This window comes from Cyrtonyx montezumae, unplaced genomic scaffold (assembly GCF_038088225.1).
Source record: "Cyrtonyx montezumae isolate F1298 unplaced genomic scaffold, pur_monq_1.0 scaffold_4, whole genome shotgun sequence".
NCBI lineage: Eukaryota > Metazoa > Chordata > Aves > Galliformes > Odontophoridae > Cyrtonyx > Cyrtonyx montezumae.
The window spans coordinates 32647551-32668505 of NW_027072045.1; the positions used below are offsets into that span (position 1 = coordinate 32647551).

Below are 20955 nucleotides of genomic sequence, written 5' to 3' on the forward strand. Positions count from 1 at the left end.
ATTAGGAAAATATTATTTCAGGAGCGTTGTCTTCCTCATCCAGATATCCCAGAGATCGTGTCCTTGCTTCAAGATCACTTTAAATTTCACCTGACATCTCAAAACACAATTAGTCTACTAAATAGTAACATTTTTTACTGCATCACCCAGAAAACAAAAATAGCTGAGCTACAGGTCTGGCCCAAAAAAGGGTATAAAAATACTATGAAACTAGGAGACAATACCAAACCCTTTTGGAGCTGCACGAGGAAAAGAGACAGGGAAAAGCAGGTATACAGTTTGATAAACCAGTGAAGATTTTCTAGCTTCTGGCCTACGTAATAAGAAAAGGTTGGTGCTTTATGGCTTAGAAAGTCTCATTCCAGTGCTGGATTTCCAAAGGGTATTAGAAGTGTCTGGGAGAGGCTTATTACTGTAAAGAACAAGAATTACTGCATGACATGAGAAGAAAAGAGGAGACTGAGTCTGGGGATACTGCCTTCATCTGAACTGCATGCTTTGTGAGTGATGCTTCACAGTCATTTTACATATCTATGCAAATAAAATTATATAAAGCGTAATGCCGCATCAATGTATATAGCAATGTTATAGCTTCAGACAGGCATAAGGGACACACATGAATAAGCAAACGGACACAGAAGAAGCAGGTTGCTCAGTCTGACTGAAGTCCTCTATGCAGGAGTGCTGGGAAGGCTGTACCAAACTAAAAGCTGGGTTTACATCGAAACTGCAAGGCCATGAAGCAGTGTAAAAAACTGTTCCTTCACTCTGTCTTCTGGTAACCGTTGTCCTTTTTGAGCTTAGTTTGGAAAAGGAAAAAGTTTGGGATTGTTCATCTTATCACTGTTTCTCAGCACACTGCCCTAGATCTGTGGCTACTGCATCCTTCTTCCACTTGCCTACTGAAAGAGTAAAACAAAAGTGAGAATGAAGAAACTCTGGTGTATTTATTTTATTAGCTATGAACATAGTGGCTCCATCAGAAAATGTCTGTAGGCTCAGCCTTCTGTTGACGAGTGGGTATTTTGGAAACGGTATCAACATGTCCCTCCAGTCTGCTGTCCATGCATTTCACCTCCCTTTACATCAACATACTAAGCCAGCTCACGGCTTCAGAAAATAGATTTATCTGCTGAAATAGCCTGCAAGGTATATTTGGCCCTAGCCTAGGTAACAGGAGTGTGTTTGTGAATCGAATGTTACAGTGTGAAGGAAATTACAGCTGGGTACGATGTCAGCATGCAGTTGTCACCAATGAATCATATGTAGGTGAAGCCTGGGCTTCTGGGGAATCCCAGGGATCAGGCAGACTTTTGGCCAACACTTGCAGCAGTTCTGCATGTGAAGGAAATATCCCCTTGGCAGCTGATAGGTGGCTGGCCCTGCCACACACTTGCCCTTGCACTTTGTCATAGGGATTTGGTTTCTATCCAGAGTTAGTATGCCTCTCTGGAGCTCTTTTTGGGGAAAGGATCAATATCCTCCAGCATAAGTCAAGGGCTTCAGGCATCTTTGAAGCACCCTTGGCTTAAGCAAGATATCTTCCTGTCAGATAGCCCCAGTTTAGGGAGATACATTACCCTGTAAGAGTTTCTAACCATCCAGTTTTCTGATCCCGAAACATGTAAGGGCCTGTCCCTGCTCCCTGATGACAGATAGTCATAATCTTAAAACATCAGAAAACTTAGCTGCGAGGGTAAAAACAAATAAAAATGACTGGCACCTGTTCTTCTTCCCTGTGGCATTGCATTTGCTTAAGTTTTTAGGAGGGTTATGATTTTAGCACAATTACTCATGATGAGTCAATGGACCCTGAACTGGAGCTAATGAGCTAGAAGAGAAATGATCCACTGCCTGGACCTTACTCTATGAACTGCATTTGCAGGGAAGCTATGGCTGAAGTGTCTTTTTAATGGTGCGTGGGTTATTCCTATGGGGTTTTTATCACATGCTGTGGCTCCATCATGGCAGTGTGAGGGACAGAGGGACAGTACCTCACGATGAAGTCTGAATGCGCGCTCTGCATGATCTGCTTCTCTGAGCGGATGTGCTCCTGCTGTCTCGTGTCCACTATGTGACGTTTCTTCAGGATTTTCATCGCAAACGTTTTCGTCTCTTCACTTTTCAACTGGACCTTGGGTAAAGTAGGCAAACGTGCTGGTTAGAAGCAGGGCACTAAGCTGGAGCAGGATAACTGCATGGGCCCACCCGCTCCCTTCAGAAGAGTTCAAAACCAAACTTCCTCCATGGAAAGCACCATCTAGTTGGACAACAGCTTAGTGGTAAAGTCAGATTTCTCAAACCACTGCTACTCAACCCAATGCTGGCTGCTACTAGGATATGCTGTAAAATTGAAAAGCCATTTTCAGAACTCATGGTTGAAGGGAAAACATAACTGTCAGCATTACTTTCAAGTCAGAAGATGTTTCGAGCTAATGTACAGCTTTCGTAAAGCTTCCTGTAAGTAGTAACACATGCACAGCCTCTGGCTGGGAAATGCAGTCCTTGGATGTTTTTAAGGGATGAGTAGAGCTGGCTTTTTAACAGCGCCGCTTTGTCACGTCTTTACTTTTAACCTTAAACCTCAGCCACCTATTTTTAGCCTAAATTCCAGAGATGAGGCTGAAGGGAGCTGTTTGCTTGTTCACCAGTGTTACCCTGGTAACTTCGGAGCCTCGAGTCATTCCCAGCTCTGAGCAGCAGGTAGGAATCCCCACAAGAATTACAACTGAGTCACCCTTCCCATTTTGGACATCCCCTCTTATCACTGAATCACAGAATATCTCAAGTTGGCAGAAACCTCCAAGGACCATCAAATACAACTCCAGGCTCCACAGAGCACCGCCCAAACCCTACGTCTGAGAGCAGTGTCCCAGTGCACCCCGAGCTCCAGTAATCAGGGCCGTGCACAGCCTGCTCCATGTCCACCACCTTTTAGGGCAGAGCCTTTCCCTCACCCCCAGCTGCCCTTCCCTCTCCGCACTAGCAAACAAGAGAGAACCTCATCACTGGCCCATCAAGCCTCCTAGTTAGCTCACGTCACCACCACAAACCTCGTCACTGCCTGCTAGAAACGAAGCTGCACAACTTCACAACGTGTAATTTGTATGACACGGTTTAGGACTGTGGAATTGAATCAAGTCAGGAAAGAAGATGGAATGAACTTCCTGATGACTCTCAGCTTCCCCAGAACACCTGTGGATATTTCAGTTTCGCCAGTTTTACATTCAGAAAAGCACCCTGCTGTTGCAGGGCCTGACTGGCAGGTCTGTATTCACTGCTCTTGGTGCAACACTGGTGTGCTCAAGTATACACGTTAATAAGTAAGTAAGGATGCACATACATATGCAAGTATTTATCCATTTTAAAACCACTCGGTGTTTCTGTCCTCAGATTTGTGGTGATTCATTTTCCCTGCAGCCACAAGTATTTTCAGTCCCACGTGAAACTTGTTTTTCCAAAGGCACTGTTCTGCGTTTCACACAGAGACTCGTTATCTTGGCACAAAGTCTGTGATCGCCATTTAATCGTCATGGAGACAGGGTACCAAAGCCTAAACAATCCACATAAAATAAAGACCTTTTTTCCTCATCTCTGAAGTTATGTACAGAGCTCTCTGATTATTTATTGAACTGGTGCTGTACAACGATGCTTTTTGACCACAGGTCAAAGCAGAATGAAATTCTGCATGTACCACAGAATGAAAGTGATAGAAAATGTTTTTGGTTTGGGGTTAGGGCTTTTTCTTAGTTTCTTTCATTTTGAATAAATGGCATAAGAACTCTAGTACAACTGTTTGAATGAAGTTATTTGACATTGATCTAAATCAAGCCAGGCTGTTCGATGGAAGTGGGGAGATTAGTGAGGTGACACAGGGAAAGAAACAATAACGAAGTAGGGAAAAACTTTAGGCTGACTGCAATTTACCAAATCTTGCAAAAAAAAAAAAAAAAAACACAAAAAAACAACAACCCACAACCCATTCAGATTCATTATGATCAAAAATCTACTTCTGAAGAACTTATCCATCATGCTTTTGATGGCAATTTGGATTGCTGGGCTTCTCATCAGACTCACCCACCCAAGTGAAGTGAATCAGATACCATGAAAATTATTTCAAGCAAGAGCCCGTGCAAATCCATATAATGTGTTACAGATCAGATCTGTTTTCTTTTAGCACATATTTTTTCCAGTTAGGTTGTCCAGAGACAAACAGTAAATGAACACGAGAGCCAAAAAAGTAGCTCCACTAGCAAATCTGAACAATTCTCAGGCAATCTCAACAGGAAATGTTGTTAATAAAATTATATTTAGCACTTCTAAACTTACTCAGAACACAAATCCCTAGCTCTCTAATGTTCATCTTTTTTAGATGTCAGTGTTAAAAATAAACATGACAAGCAGGTCAAGTCTCAGACCGCTGAATTCCAAAATTATAGAATAAAGCGTAATATGAATCAATTTCAGTTTGCCCTTTTTTGATGTATCATTTTGATACTGTAGGTTCTGACTGCTATTTCTTCCTTAAAAATATATATATATAATTAAAAAATCCTGCTTTGTCAGGGATCCCTGGGCTCTAAGAAAGAATCTGTTTCCCTATACTTATTTGTATACCTCCAAAAGTAGTACAGAAAAAGGAATAACTATAAGGAAGCAAAAGGCAGCATTTGTATTCAGTGTTTTATAACGTAATCACTGGCATAAATGCTTAAATATATAACAAACATGCAACCACAATTAGCTAATGGAAGACTTTGACCTTATGCCACTGGAGAATTTGATAAATTTTCCATTGCTACTCATGATGTGCTTCTGAACACAGAGGATTTTACATCAGTGTAAGAGCACAGGGGATTAATTTGCATTAAATGTGCTGATGCACTGAAACACACTGGTGAGGTACTCAAGCTAAGGCTTAAATTTTGGATCATCTTACTTCCTATGTTTTTCTCTGAGCTGGTTGTCCACATAGACGATGAATATTGCAGCCTTCTCCTTCTTCAGCCTGCATTAGTCTTCCCCTTGGTTTGGGGTTTCTACTGCCATTGCTGAATGTGATAACTGTCATGACTGCTTTTACAATGCAAAGCAAATACAATACAACAACAAAAAAAAATAACACATCTAATCTTAATCTGACTTCAAAAGTAAAAAAAAAAAAAAAGCAGAAGTTACCTGGACTTCTTGCTTTGAAATACAAGATTCATGTTGAAATGCTGAGAACAGGCAAAGAATACCCTGTCCTTCAAATGTAATGAAAAAAAAAAGCACATGAAGCCAGAAAACCACAAAGATTTTGTCTCTCAGCTCAGAAGGAGGCAGATATGTCAGGCAGAAAGCTCAGCCTTCCAAACAAATCCACCACAAAAATCTCCTAATGCTCAAGAGAAGGGGAAAAGCATGCAGTTTTCCAAGGCTGGCAACTTGCAAACTTTGCTATACACTCAGGAGATCAGAGCAGACACAATCTGAAGAAACATCTTAAATATCAAAGGCCCCAGGACTATTGATTTGGTGGAGACCCACTGGAGCCTTCGGTTTCAATCATTCCTCCGTGAGATGGTCGGCACAGAGTAACCACAAGCCTCTATCTTTCTGTTTTTTGTAAGTGAAAAGAATTTCTGGCCCCTTCTCTCTGTTTTTTGCTCAGTTCCTCGCTCTGTCCTCACACAGTCATTGCCTTTTCACCAGTGCAAAAATCTCCAAAATTATCTCTCTGGGAGATGCAGTGCACTAACAGTAGGGCACCGTTTGCCAGTGTAAATGTCCACATTCATCGATAATTCTGATGATGTCTATTTTACTGAAAAGATCAGAGGTGAGGAGAAAAAAAATATGCTGGGTACAGTATATTATTTCTCTTTCTCTCCACTTTCAAGCATACATTTCAGCTCCCATGATGTGTCCATCTCATCACTGTGCTATGGCACTTGGCCCCTCTTCCCTCTCTTGTGCTAACAAAATTGCTAAATGCAAAGCAGGCTGAACATCAAACTCCATCCTTTCCAACACAAAAGTCCCCAAAATACTGAATCCTCATAAACTTAGAGGTGCTATTGATGCTCTTCTGGTGAGACTCCCTTCTGATGAATCTGTGTGACATAACACTAATCAGTGTTAGAAATGAATCTCACGAGGAAGACATAACCCTTTTCATTTGTGGAATGGGAATATCTTATTTCTTCAGAAGACAAGCAAATTCAATAAAGAGCATGGTTACATAAAGCCAAGCACCACAATGAGGAAGTGATGTACAAAACCAGAGACAGGAGAGGTAAAATTGATTGGAACAGGTCATTTTGCAGGACTCTCATGCAGGAAATATCTGCATATGCATACCAGTGATGAAAATAACAGCAGAAATCTTGTTTATAACTAAATGAGTCTATATTAGAAGCACAATTTAATAATAAAAAAGAAATAGTTGCTTTTATTTTGCATATATAGGTATTTTGCCTATATGTATAAGATACCTATGTAAATGTATATAGATATATGCATACATATTTCACAGTTCTTCTGGTCCAAATGGTGCAGAGATGGGATATCACAGTCAGATCTGGAACCACAGCTGCACCTTCATAATCTTTGTACTAACTGGAAAGGCTACATAGGAACAATGAGACTCCTGCTTTTTATCATAGAATCATAGAATGGTTCGAGTTGGAAAGGACCTCAAAGCCCATCCAGTTCCAACCACCTGACATGAGCTGCTTGCCCCCACCAGCTCAGGCTGCCTGGGGCCCCATCCAGCCTGGCACTGAAAGCCTCCAGGGATGGGGAACCCACAGCTGCTCTGGGCAGCCTGTGCCAGGGCCTCACTACCCTCTGAGTAAAAACTTTCTTCCTAGTATCTAATCTAAATCTTCTCTCTCCATTTGAAACCATTCCTCCTTGTCCAGTCACTACCTACCCATGTAAAAAGTTGGTCTTCCTCTTGTCTATATTCTCCCTTTAAGTACTGGAGGGCAGCAATTAAGTCTCCCCAGAGCCTCCTCCAAGTTAAGCAATCCCAGCTCCCTCAGTCTTCCTTCATAGAAGTGCTCCAGCCCTCTGATCATCTTTGTGGCCCTTCTCTGGATCCACACCAAGAATTCCGTGTCTTTTTTTTTTGTGGTGGAAGCCCTTCCCATTGTCTCCACCCCAAACTCATAGAAACTCTTGTCCTCCGTACGTGACACCCTCCAGACCTCAGAAGCAAGAAAGCCCCACAGCATCAGGATGAGCAGGAGCTGAAGAAGGCAGCTTTTCTTCTGCGCCAGCCCCAAAGTCTTCTTCGCCCCATGGGGCCTGCTGAGTCCCCTGAGCCATTGCCTCCCCTCTCCTCTTTGCTGTGATTCAGCATCATGCCCATGCACAGGTCAGCAGGCATTTTTTGTCATCAGAATGAAGTCATCAGAATGAAGCAACCCAAACAGATGGGTCACATACATTCAAAGAAAGTCCTTGAAGAGGATCTGAGGTCAAGTCAAAGAAATGGGCTTCATTTTCCTGCTAATAATTTCAATTCACAGGTCTACATTTAACTTTTCATCAGTGAAAAAAATTAATGCTGTTTTGGTAAAGAAACTTGAACAAAATCCCTTGAGAAGTGGGGTGAAGATGTGTTGGTAGGGAGTTCAGCAGAACTGGAAGGCTGCAAGGATGAGAAAAGATGCAAGCACACGGGAGGAGAGAACAGGAAGAGAAAAGAAGTGGACAAAGAGATGGTGAAAGAGAAGGAAAACAATCAGGACAACAGAAGAAATCCAATCTCCCTTCCTCTTTTCAGTCCTTATTTCTAAAGGGCTTCTCTTGGGCTTTCTGGGCTTATATAAGAATACTACAACTACTCCAAAAATGTTGTTTTGCTTTACAGTGTACAAACTTCTGCAGCTTCTGAAACACAGCGCATTCAAGGCCTGATTTGTTAATACAGCTACAATTCCCTTACGAATAAATATGGTTTTACCTTAGTGCTTTTTCAGGCTTTTTTGGGAAAATAGATACAAACTCCAAGCCTCAAGAGTAAATGCATGTATCTGTGTTTCTTATTCTTCCTCTTTCTGCTTCCTTCTCCCTTGTCACAACTTTCTCTCTCTCCATGTTTTTGTTTTTGTTTTATATAATCATATATATACATGCATTATATTAAATCCACAATGTTAGCAATTTTTGTGCAACTTTGTGGAGAACTGAAATGATAAAATACAAGCCGACCTTTACACTTTGATCCATAGTCACCAGAATGTAGAACAATCCCTGGAAGAAGGTTTTACTCTCAATGAAGATGAGTGAGGTGCCTCAGCCTTGTCATATTCCAGATGCAGACTGAGGACATGCTATTTTGACTGCCCTGTCTCCTATTATGATCTTCTTTGTAGGAGAAGAATGGAAAGAACATCTCTCGATTTCCCCTTTACTGCAGATGTTGTGCCTCTGGGTTGCAGTTCTTGCTTGGGTTGCAGTTCTTACTTGGCTATGGGTTTTCCAAGAAGCCCTACAATTGTGCATTTTCTCTATAGAGCTGCTACAGATGTTTTCCTCTGTGATACTCTTGTCCAGACACTTAAAGCCGTGAAAGACATGAAAGAGCAACAGACCCATGTACATGAAAGCAAGCCTGAACCCACTTAATCCTTCCTTCATTTTTGCAGCTAAAATTAAAGTTACACTGACAAGTCCCCAGATTCTAACAGACGGAACGGATGTATTTGAACATGAACTTCTCCAGCTTCTGGACTCTAGGATCACAAAAACTTTGCTCATAAGCTTCAGCGTGTTCTGCTAATCCTCTTGGCAGCTGGCCTGGCTCCTAACTAAATAAGAACATACAATGAGCGGAGTTTTTGTGAGTAAAAATATTTATTTTACTCCGGAGATGTGGCTTTTCCTAAACACTCAGCAACAGTGATTCCTTCAGAGCTGGCCACGGCCTGTTCTTGAAATCTTGTGTACATCACTCACAGGCAAGATCTTGTTGCTGCCGTCTGCTGTTGAACAATCCCTGTGGGCACAGTGATACCTCAATACCAACAAAGATGGTACTTTAGGCACTTTCCCATAGGACCATTGCTAGCTGCAGTCTATGTGCATTACTTGAGAGGAATGGAGAAATCAGTGCTATCACAAAATGTGAGTATCTTTGTGTCACAGCTTGGGAGCTAAAGTGCAAATGCTTTTGCTTGCTTGGCATGTACGGGGTCCTTTATTTTCCAGATAGATGCATCTGAACCAACAAAAATAGCAGCAGCTGTTGCTGAGTGCAGCACTTGGGTTGCATACAGGCTAAGGAGAAGGCAAACTGAGATCCCCTAATCCCAACAGCTGAGCTGCTGCACCAACCAAGGAGGCTGTTCCCCTTAGCAAAAGAGTACAGCGTGTTTTCAGTGTTAGATATGCTTATGTTCTCCCAGGATGAAGAGATAATAATCATTATTATTATTATTTCGTCCTCATAATAAAACTTGTTGCCTTACACTTTTCTTTCTTTCTTTCTTTCTTTTTTTTTTTTTTTTTTTTGACAATAGGAATTGTTAATAGGAAACTGGGGAAGTATCTTGAGCATATTTATGCTTCATAGTGTTTCAGATGTCCCTATTAAGATTTTGAAGATACTTTGCACATCTCCTTAAGATGTGCAAAGATTCAGCTGCTCTCCTGACCTAGGGTGTAGAGAAATACTGTAGCGTGCATCACCAGTCATAACAAGCAGACTAGCCAGTGCTTCTTCCATCCATCTCACACACAGTGGCACATGAACAAGTTTTTGGTTAGCTCCGTGCTTACAGCTGTTGGAAGAAGAGGTGGGCTAAGTTCACCTGCCCTAAAAACAGCACGTGCTTTTGGGGCCCACATGTGAACAGGCATGGTGATTGCACTGGGTAAGACTGGAGACTAAAACAAATGATCTCAAGATTAAAAAAAAAATAAAAAATCACAGGGCAAAAAAAATAAGTTTTTGGGATACATCAAATCTAGAAGGCTGAATCAAGAATGAATCATAAATGGTCAGCAGAGTGGAAACTGTCCATGCTGTTGTCCTCATCTTTGAACATGTCTAGATTCAAGTGGTTGGGTACTCACTACCATATCCCTCCACACAACACAACCTAAGTGCTATGGGACTCTATGGGAAAACAAACTGCAGAATTATACTCTACGAGTGCACGTAAGCAAACACAAAATCTGTAACTCTCAGTTTTGATCCCTGTACTGAAAATTCCTACTCAACACTTGACAACGTGTACAGCTAAATTTTTTTATAAGCAAGGACATTGGGAAACAGATTAAAATCTGTGCCTTTCTCTAAACCCCAGAGGTAAATATTATTTCTTAAAAATGTCTAGAAGGAAAAGGCTAAAAACCTGTGAGGAATTTAAATTATTTCATGCATAATATAATTTCAATAAAATGTAAATATCAGAAGAAGGGTTATATAGCTAAGATGTGCTAAAGCTAAGGGAAACATTCACTACTGTGGTTTCTTGAAAATATGAGGCAGACCTGAAGACTCCAATACCATACATGAGTTGGCCACACTCCTGAGTTTGGCTTTGTCTGCAGTATGGCACCTATTTTTATGTCTTACTCCTACGTTCAGCCTGAGCCCAAGCCTTCAGCTTAACAGCTCGTATCCTGATGAGGACTCTGATGCTGTTAGATGGGCTACGAATGGCATCTCATTTTTCCAGCCCTTGACAGCATCCCTTCTATTAACAGACAAGACCCGAGAATACAGAATCATAGAATGGCTTGGAGTGGAAGGGACCTCAAAGACCATCTAGTTCCAACCTCCCTGCTGTGGGCAGTGAAATATGTTTTAATCTACAGAGCAACACTTGCCCATCTGTTTTCAAATCCATGAAGAATTACAAATTAAGGTAAAAGTAAAGAAAAAAAGAATCTTTGCTGTCTTCCATTTGCATCTGGTAGTATCATTTAAAAGTTTCAAATCAACCCCATGCATACGGCCAAGAAGAAAAAGAATTAGCCAAATCTTCAAAAGGAGTATTTTTCTCAGCTCCTCAGCAGCAGTTTCATTGTCACCTGAATGTGGGATTTGCTCGGATGCGTGATCTTCAAATCCTTTGTAAAAACATCAGTTTTCTCACCTTGAGTGCACTGAGAATACCCAATCTTTCAAAAGGAAGGGGGCCAAAGGATTTTTAACAATTAAAAAAATATGTATTTCCAAGATTTCAAAGACAAGGCTGATCCCCATAATGAAAAGCTTCATGACAGTTGGAACAAAACAGCAGCTACAGAATGGGAAATTTCCACTAATAAATGTCTGAATTATGCATCTGTCACTCTACTGGAAGATAATTATAGGGTATTTTTCCTTGCCATCCAATTAATTCACTAATGCTTTTGTTTACAAAGAAGGCTAGAGGCTGTAATAAATTTGATTGCACTACATCATCTGTAGCTAGATATTTCTTAAAACATAAATAAAAATGAAAAATGCCATACTATCCATTTAAGAAAGGTCTCATGCTCCAAGTAAAATGCAGCAGAAATCAAAGCTTGTTTTTGCTGCATATGTCTTTATTAATTTCCACTTTATAAAGGAATTTAGTTTTTAGTGGCCATCACTAAGCTGATACAATGTTCTGAGGAGGACTTCAAAGGCATCTGTCTAGTATATAGCACCATTAACTGCTTTCATTAATGGCTTGGATAATAAAATAAGAAGAAAATTATTAGCTTTGCACATACTAAAGCCAAGCCAGAGAGGATGGTAAGTGCTTTTGCAAGAGCAAGGGAATTCAATTTGAATTTTACAAATTGCAGTGATGGCCTGAAATAAACAATTCAAATACAGCACAGGCACTTTGTGGCAGCTGTCCTGCTTGGCCTGACCATAAGAAGGCCCAGGTTAGACCAAAGCAGCTAGTTTGGGGTACTTCTAAAAGAGGGGAAAACATCTGGTGAGTGAGTAAACGTGATAATCACTGGCCTAGAAAGCATGAATTACTGGTAAAATTCCAAAGAGGAACATTTATTTTTCCTAAAGAAGAATATTCCAGTGATAACACTCTCATGTGATAGTATTCATGTGGTAACAATCTTAGAATACATACAGCCATACTACAAGGAAAGAAAAGAAACTGCCTCTGAGCCTGCTTGAGAAAAGGACAACTTAGGCTGGCTACAGCTGAGAGGTGTTAAGTGGCAGGGAGATTTTTCTTACAGCAAGGTAGGCATTGGGATAACTTGCTGTGGAAACCTCATTCCCTACAGACTTTGGGTGACATACTATTGGAGACTGGTTGGATGTTTTTGATTCTGCTGTCGGGTAACGGGTAATCTCTTTAGGTCCACTCCAGCCAGAAATATGTGCTGCAAGTGCTGCTGACTTCTGCAACACTGCTGAACATTGGAACATGCAATGAAGTGTTTTGTCAAGTCAGAGAAAAGTGCTGGGCTTATCCTCAGTCTGTTCCCACTGTCATTTTCAGAATGTCCTGAGTCACAGCATCAGAGAATCAGAGAATCACCAAGGTTGGAAAAGACCTACAAGATCATCCAGTCCAAACATACACCTATCACCAATAGTGTTGCTCTCTAAACCACATTCCTCAACACAATGTCTAAATATTCCTTAAATACCTCCATGGTTGGCGACTCCAAACCTGTGACTGGATGTGGAGGAATCATATTATTTGTGCAATTTTATAGTAACAAGAGCAATTTAAAATCTCCTTCCTCCATCTGAGTGATTGCTCAAAGCAATAACTGTGCACTTCAATAGAACCAAGACATGGCTGCAGGCCTGGGCTGATTTTTAGGCTACCTGTGCTCAGCCATCACCTGCATGAACTGATTTCCGAGCAATAATGACTCTAACTCCGTACATTCAGACACCCCGATACATTTATTTCAGAGCTGTCTAATACAATCTTGATTTAAATCCAAAATGCCTGATGTGGAGCAGATGATTAGAAATATAGGGCTTACATTAAAAGGAAATTAAAGAACAAAGACAAGAGCAATAAAGTTCAGGAGAGATGATTTATGAAGGCTGAGCACTCCTGACCTACATCTCCGTGCTCTGCAACATGGTGCTTTGCAGGACACAGACCCGAGACAATGAATTCATTAATTATTGTAATGTGTTACTGAGGTGTCTGGATCTCAACACAGAAGATACTCAGCTGACACAGTGCTCAGAAGACAAAAAATAGTGGATACCCTCAGTTAATATGTACTATTGAAAACCAAGAAGCCCAGTCTTACTATTTCCCTTCTGCCAAGCTAAGGATGGAAACGCAGGAGGGCTGCCCCAGGAATGTGGCATCAGACAACCTGGGCAGGCTGTGGTCTCCCGAAGATTGATCTCTGATGAAGCTGTGGCAAAATCAAGCCAGAGAGGAAGGTGCAGAACAACACCCCTAAGGGGCATCATAGAGGCATTAAAAATCCTAGCAACTATGCACAGCAGCAAAGCTGCTGGAAAATTTTCTTGATATACAATAAGTAAAATGACCTAAAAAAGGTCCCAGAAGAGATGAGCTTACTAGTACTGGCCACCACAAGAGACTGCAGAGATAAGATTTCTATTGGAGGAATAAAACCAAGACAAAAAGATATTTCCACGTGTCATCTCCATATAATTGAAAATTGACTAAAAAAACATTTACCAGTCTATAAATTCACTTTTTTGGGATGAACTATGAAGACAGGCAGCATTCACAGCGGTGCCTGGAATACCAAAGCTTATTTACACAAACCACACCTAAACACTAAAACACAGGCAAATGGGAGCATTATTTGGTCCTGGCCAGTGAGTCCTAAAGTAAAACCCAGACATTCCAGCTTGCAGCCAGACACCACCAGCTTCAAGGGTATGCAGATGCCCAGGGGCTTGCCTACAGCAGCCAAGGTGGAGCTGTAATAATCCTCTTCCTTAAAACGCGCTTGGTTAATTCGATCAATTTTACTCTTGAAAAGTGCAAGGAATTGGAATGTTTCCCAGGAACAAATTCCAGCACTGCTGTGCACTAATACATTCAGGGAATAAAAGAGTCAGCTCCTGCACTACATTATTTAGCAGCTATAGCCTTAAACCATAAAACAGATTTTTTGTACACAAGAGTGTACAAAACTGCACAGTACAAATATGTACTTTGCTAGAGGTAGCAATTCTAGGCTTGGTTTTGATGAAAATAAGTTTCCTGCTTTGATAACATGATGACTTCACTTTCCAGTGCTCAGCACTGAAGCAGCAATTTGGAAAGACAATTAGTTTTCTAAAGCCAAGAGAGTATTAAAATAGCTTTCCTTGGTAATGAAGAAAAATAATGAAATCCAGAGCGTTAAGCTAAGCTTTTCAATATTTTTATCCTTCCGTGTGTAATTCACTATTAATTTTAGGAACTGCTACAGTCTCTTTAGCAGAAGGATAGGACTGTTTAGTGATGTAATACATCTTTTTTTCCTAAGTAACTGAGATCTCAGGAACTGTAATCTAAGGTTCTTTCTCCACACTTGACTCCTAGTGACTAAGTGTGTGTTTTTATCACGCTCACTTCAGCAGTACCCACAAGCTCTTTGGTACCTTCACATTTTCCCGCAGTCTTCCTCTTGCTCATCTTCTTTCTCTTGATTACCAAAGCACCTTTCCTAAAGGAAAAATTTTCTATTTCTGTCTTCTCCTCCTGCACGTGATAGGATCACAATGCAGGGAACAACTGTCACCACTCCACATGAGCAACTTCAGTGACAACAGGAAACTAATATGGGGAGTGGTTTAAGCTGATGAGAAGGCTGGAGGCTCTCTGTCTGATTCACTGGTGTACTTATAATTTGCCCAGAACATGACCTAACTTGCCTCTAAGAGCAAGGCCAAGGGGTGCTAAATTCAACAACAACAACAAAAAAACTCCTACAAAGGTGATGGGAATGCTTCTCCCATTTTCCCCTTTTGTAGACCGAGTATGGCTTCTTGGAGGCTTCTGAGATTTGGAAATCTCCTACAATTTAAATATTTCTATCAGATTCTGATTTGATAAGTTGAAGTAGCAACATGTTCATTGCAAGCATACCATTTACTTTTCATCAGCATCTTAGAGCTTACAAATTAACTCTGACTGCACCCCAAGGTAGAGGACTCATAACCACCAATGACAGTCCAATTTTCACATCTCTGTGGCTTTAGGGTTCCTGGAGCAACACCTCGTGATAACAACCTCATGCATCTTCCCTCGAGGTATTCAAAGCTTGACAATACACCTCTACAAAAAAGCACTTAGAAATGAAACCGAACCTAGCAAACTCTTTCCCAACTTTCAAAGCAAGCCCCATAGCAGTAGGTCCCTCATTACAGGTTAAGTGGAGCAGAGAAGCTGATGGTGTTACTAACTTAGGAAACAAATCTCCTGAGCTTTATGCTGTGGAAGGGCCTTCAAAAGAGAGGTTCAGCGCAACCTGAATTAAACTCCTGCTCTGAAGTGGCCTCGGCATCAGACAGCTATAGAAGGAACAGGGAAAGGACATGAGCTCTGGTGACTGACTTCCAAAAAACGGTTGTTAATATTATATCAATAAACACATGATAAAAGAAAGCAAAAATGCAGGAAGAAATCAAAGCTCTCATTGATGTTCTCTCTTCTGCATTGTTTTACATAAATCTAAATAGGTAAAGTTAGAAGTTAATCACACGGAAGACTGAGTTGGATGTTTAACATAGAATTTACCCATTACATTGCAAATAATTACCAAAACGCTTATTTTGCACGTTTTCCAGATTCCAGCACTGAGAACACAACATAAGAAGGTGCTCTGGGCTCCCACACAATTGCAGAACAAGGATTTTCAGTGAATTTTGTGATGGTAGCAATAACTGCTCACTTTTTTGCCCCTTAATTACAGGAGATCTTAACACACTTGGTGTTCAGTATTGGAAATTACTCGGTTAGCACACTGATGTAAACTAAGCTCCTTCCTTCCATGATAAATTTTAGTATTTACATTGGATTACAAATGGGCACACAGTGGATGCCTTTCCAGTCTCCTCCCGCTCAGACTTTGTTTCAATGAAAACTATATGGCTCTAAATCTAAGCAGAGCAAAAAGGAAGCTCAGTTTTTGCTTTTCCACTAAAATTCAGCAACGAGCATTTTTCTGTGAATTGTTATTACAGTTCACACGTTGAAGCTACAGCTTTTGTAGATCTACCTGTAGACCTGAATTAGAAGCTACTCAGAGAAGCATCATACAGTTATCCCAGTTTTGGCTAAGTAAGATTTTAGGTTTCTCTTTCAATTTTAATACCGTATGACTATTCAGGTTCCCATTAAACGGCAGCCAATGTCACAAACAGTTCTGTTGCAGTGTATGATCACTTGGAGAGAAAAGACACGTACCTCTCTCTCCTAAAATGGGAATATAAACTTTTCACAATCACTGCAGAGTGTTTATTCATTCAATTGTATCTACCCAGAAATATGATGCAGCTTTCTTTGACCATTAGAAAACACAGAATACTGTCACATACTTCTCTTCCAGGAATTCTGGTGTAATAATGAAAAGCAATGAAAAGACTCGTAACACAGTACTGATTCCAGAACACACAAAGTACAGAGAAGAAAAGTTTACCTACCAGTTCAACTCGTCCAAAACCTCCGACTCCAAGTGTGTCAATGATGTTGAAATCAGACAGTTTCAGGTTGGCGAAGAAGGCAGCTTCGGCTTCATATCTGGATTTTTTTATGCGAAAAAATGGAAATTTCTTAGAGGTGCAAACATGAGTACTGCGCAATACTGTACCCGCATGGCATGAGTGTGGAACGGCGTTTACCTGCTTAATGTCCATCTTATCTCTTAGAGTTTGCTTTTATTCACGCTCATCGTTTCACTGGTCCCAATTAGAGCATAACTCCAATTTGCACAATTTGCAAAGTGAGAGAAGCAAACGTACCCACTGCATGCCTACAATGCAAGTATCTGGTACTGTAATTCAGCTCCAGCTACCCAACAAACACTACATTTTAACATTTTCTATTGATCTTCTTGCGAAGAGAGCGTGGGCTTTTGAGTATTTTTGGAAGGAAAGTCTCTTGCATGAGTTTCTCTTATCCACAGGCTGGCAGTACTTTCTATAAATGATTATTGAAAGTGGCAAGATCATTAAGGTCCCTGGAGAGAAATCACAGCCAGGTTTTATGAAATCAGATCCGATAAGCTGAGGGCTGGTGTGCAAATGCCTGAAATGAATGACTTCAGTCACATATTAACATTCCTACAAGGATATCTTCACTTCTTTTGCTTCTATAAACTCAACTTGGAGTAGAAATTCCAGCCAAGGAGGTCCCAAAATCCAGATTCTCTCTCTCTAGCTCATGTGCAACTGGCTCGCAACAGAAGTTCACAAAGTCCTTAACTAGGGAAGCATGCAAATGCAACACATGCAAGCCTGCCAAAATAAGCTTCCCATGACTATCCTCATGAATATGATTCTTCAAAAATAGCTCCTTGTCAAGGTTTGTGGTATTTTTAGAAAAGCTCGGAAGGGAAATGGATGATCAGGATCCACCCACTCCATAAAGTTTGACATTCAGCTGCCAGAGGAGTCCCCGGGCATGTTCAACCTTTGGCTTGTCAGTGACACAGACTTGTATGGGAAAAGAGCATTGATGGTATCATGAAGAGAGGCATGGAAGGTGGAAAGGGGTTTGCAAACACAGTTTTTGGTATTTGTCTTTAGCATACTATCTTGCAATAAACAGATAGGTCATAATCCACTATTTCAGCCAAACGCTTCATTTGAGCATAATAAACACTAGAGCAAAGATAAAATACCATAGGCTTATCCATGAGCTACCTGTCTATTTAATGCATTTTAACCATCATGTCTGTCTCTGATCTTATTCAGTAATAACACTGATTTGCTGACTTACTCCCTTCCAAACAACTTCTTTATTCTAATAATCTTATTCTAATATTATTATTATTTACAACTGAAATGGCACTGGAGGAGAAAGTGGGAGAAAAATTTGAAGTGAAAGAGAAAAATAAGGAGAGGTGTCACAAAAGGTGAGAGATCACACAGAAAAGCCTGAAAAACAACGCAATAAAGAATAATTTTATCTGGGGTCAGGGGGACTGTCAACAAACTAGATAAGCTCTGCTTTATTATTTATACTGTCACCAGATACCCCCAGTGACCTTGCTCCTGTGACCACAGCAGCCTGACCACATCCGATTTTGGAAAGTAATCAGCTCCGAGCCTGCTTTGAACTTGGGATAACCTTGAGTGCCACAAATGCTTATTGATCACTTCACTCTGATCGTGAGGTGTGTGCATAGTAAATCTGGAGCTGAAAGAAGCACTGATAAGTGAAAGACACATTGGTACGTTCCCTTCTAAATCACAAAAGACACATCATTTAAGGGCTGACAGTGCAACGAGACTGGATCTAATTTTCATGATGAATATATAGACAGCGTACAAATTATCTTTTGCTTTCCTGACCAGTTAAATACCTCTAATAATTTATAATTGCTTGAAAGATGAAAACCCAGCTTGGAAATTTTCCATTCAACACCAAAACAACTGAGGCAAAACTGTTTGTCAAAAAAGCCCTGTGTTAAATTTGCCCAAGGCTTGGGATGCTAGAGGAAGGCATCTTTTGTGCTCAGGGGGGTAGGGAACCAGTCACCATGTCTTCTCTGCTGGGCAAGCTGTGAAGATTACTCAACACTGAGGAAGGAGAGGATGGGACATGCAAAAGAGCAGCATGTCAGAAAGGCTAGGGTCTCCAAATACAGGAAGGAAGGAGGAAAATTATTCTGTACAAAAATGATGCACAGTACACATCATGTGACACAACAGGACAAAAGTAGGTAACATGTGCCCCTGTATGGCAGGGCAAGCAGGATGCTAGTTCCAGTCCCTGCAAGCTCCACAAGTTACCCTGGAAATGCCTAAGCAATGAAGCCTACAAAACAAATCTGATGCAGTTTTCTAATCATCCTGGTAACAAAAGAAATGCAAAAAATATACAGTGGAAAAAAAAAAAAAGTGAAATCAAGCATGCAAGCCCTTCACATGCTTACTTATGGCAGCCAGATAAAATTCCATTTTATCCCCAGCTACAAAGGTCAAAGTCCCCCTTCAAATCAAACTCCCAGAGACTAACAGAGTTACACACTTCAGTCCTGGAAAGCTTAAGAGCAGATCCCTTCAGTCCCTTAAATAATAATTTTCCAAGTTTGAATATTCTCAAGTCATCTAATAAGTGAGAAAGCAGAGCATAATCCTCATCCTAAAACTTAGAATATGTGTTCAACTGTCATATTTCAACTTTGTTCATTTGAGCACATCACTTTCTAAACAAAAACTAGCAGGACTTTGTAGCATGTCCTCTATAAAAATCTAAGCAAAAATATAAAGGATATATTAATGTTAACCTACAAAACAAAGAGGAGTCTTCTGAAACATTGGGAGAGCAGTGCAAAGAAATAGAGAAATAGACAAAAAAAAATAATGTGTCAACAGGAATATGCTTAGACACTGCAGAAGATGTTTGGCATAATCCCTGGGAAAGTAACTGAGACAGGATGAATAGCAGAGACCTGTGTAAGCTGATGGGGAAATAACACAGCATTTTGTAGGAAAAATATGTGTGTGTCAGGTCAGGGCATATTCACTCTGAGTACCACTTTGCAGATGCCACGGTCTCTTCCCATCTGGTATTCAGAAGTCTAATGAGAAAGGCCGTTGTATTCTAAATAAGCAGCCCCATACAGGTAAACCAAAATTTGTCAAAGAGAAAAAAAGAAAACTAACCATGACTTTTTGATCTCTGGATGAGTGGGTGATGGAAAATATTCGTATTTTAAACACTAACTACACACACAAAAAAGCAAAGATATATGGAGAACTTGTCATGACCCAAACATGATTCAAATAGCAAGGAATAACATAAAATCTGTGCTTCACATTATCTTTGCAAAGATTGCAACCTGCTCTCTTTTAGTAAAAAGAGTTTAAAAATTAAAGGCCGTGATTTTTGGAAAGGTATCAACTCCCACTGTACTCATAATGGTTTTTTTTTTTGTGTACAGTAAACAGTGCTTGGTAACCTACCCTACAGAACCAGCACGAGCGGGGCTCACAGTTCCCTCCTGCAGTGAACAGGAGAGGTATCTTCCTCACTGGGAATTGGAGAAAACAGCAGAGAGGAGGAAATGATCACAGTGAGGTCACAGGTTAGCATCATGCAGAGTCTAGCAAGCTCTTCTGCAAGGTTTCTTGCAAATCTGCATGACAGAGATAACTACCAAAATCTCACTCCAGCAACAGTTTGCAATGAGAATGTGTGTGCTCCTATGGAAGAGCTGGGGTGTGGGTCCACTACTCTCTCTCTCCAGATGATACGAATACCCTTAAAGGGTCACTAATTAAAAGGAGTCAATGTTGGCTCATCTTCAGATTGGACAGCTGTTCGGTGTGAGAAAGCAGAGTTCTCAGGGAGATCATGAGTAAATGCCACTGTCCACATGTCCTTTACTTCGAGAAAGCAGCACTGGTGCCACAGCTGAAGCTTTTGGGTAATTCCTGTTATGCAGATCAGGAGAGGAAAACGTGGCTTTCCACACTGCTAGAGATTTCCAACCATTTAAATAAGCAATTGCTTCACAGGGCAATGATTACTATGAAACACTTTTCAAGTTTTTCTTCCCAAAACTATAAATGCAAAAAAAAAAACCAGAAGCATCATAAGTAGGCAGCTAAAAAGAAGAGAAAATGATGGGAGCAAAGGTTTGTAATTACCCAACTGCTCAGCTTTACTAAACCAACTCATGATTCCTATCACATGAACTAAATGTGTTGGGAAACATTAGACATCTGTTACCAAACAGTCATCTTGATATAAAACTTGGCTTCTCTCCACCTGTGTGCTGCCAACTAGATGTAAATTGTAACCAAATGGGAACCAACCACCAGCTTCTCCATAAGCAAAT

At 40.6% G+C, this 20955-nt stretch overlaps 1 protein-coding gene across 2 annotated transcripts in view; it reads right to left on the bottom strand.

The window, feature by feature from the left end:
* The window catches only part of PRKG1 (protein kinase cGMP-dependent 1), a 406800-nt gene that overhangs the window by 12502 nt on the left and 373343 nt on the right, over nt 1–20955 (bottom strand). For both annotated transcript variants that reach the window (XM_065746469.1, XM_065746470.1), the window contains exons 10-11: nt 16589–16685; nt 1995–2134 (exon numbers count right to left, since the gene is read on the bottom strand). In XM_065746469.1, the coding sequence (XP_065602541.1) occupies nt 1995–2134; nt 16589–16685 (237 nt within the window). The remainder of the gene's footprint in view (nt 1–1994; nt 2135–16588; nt 16686–20955) is intronic.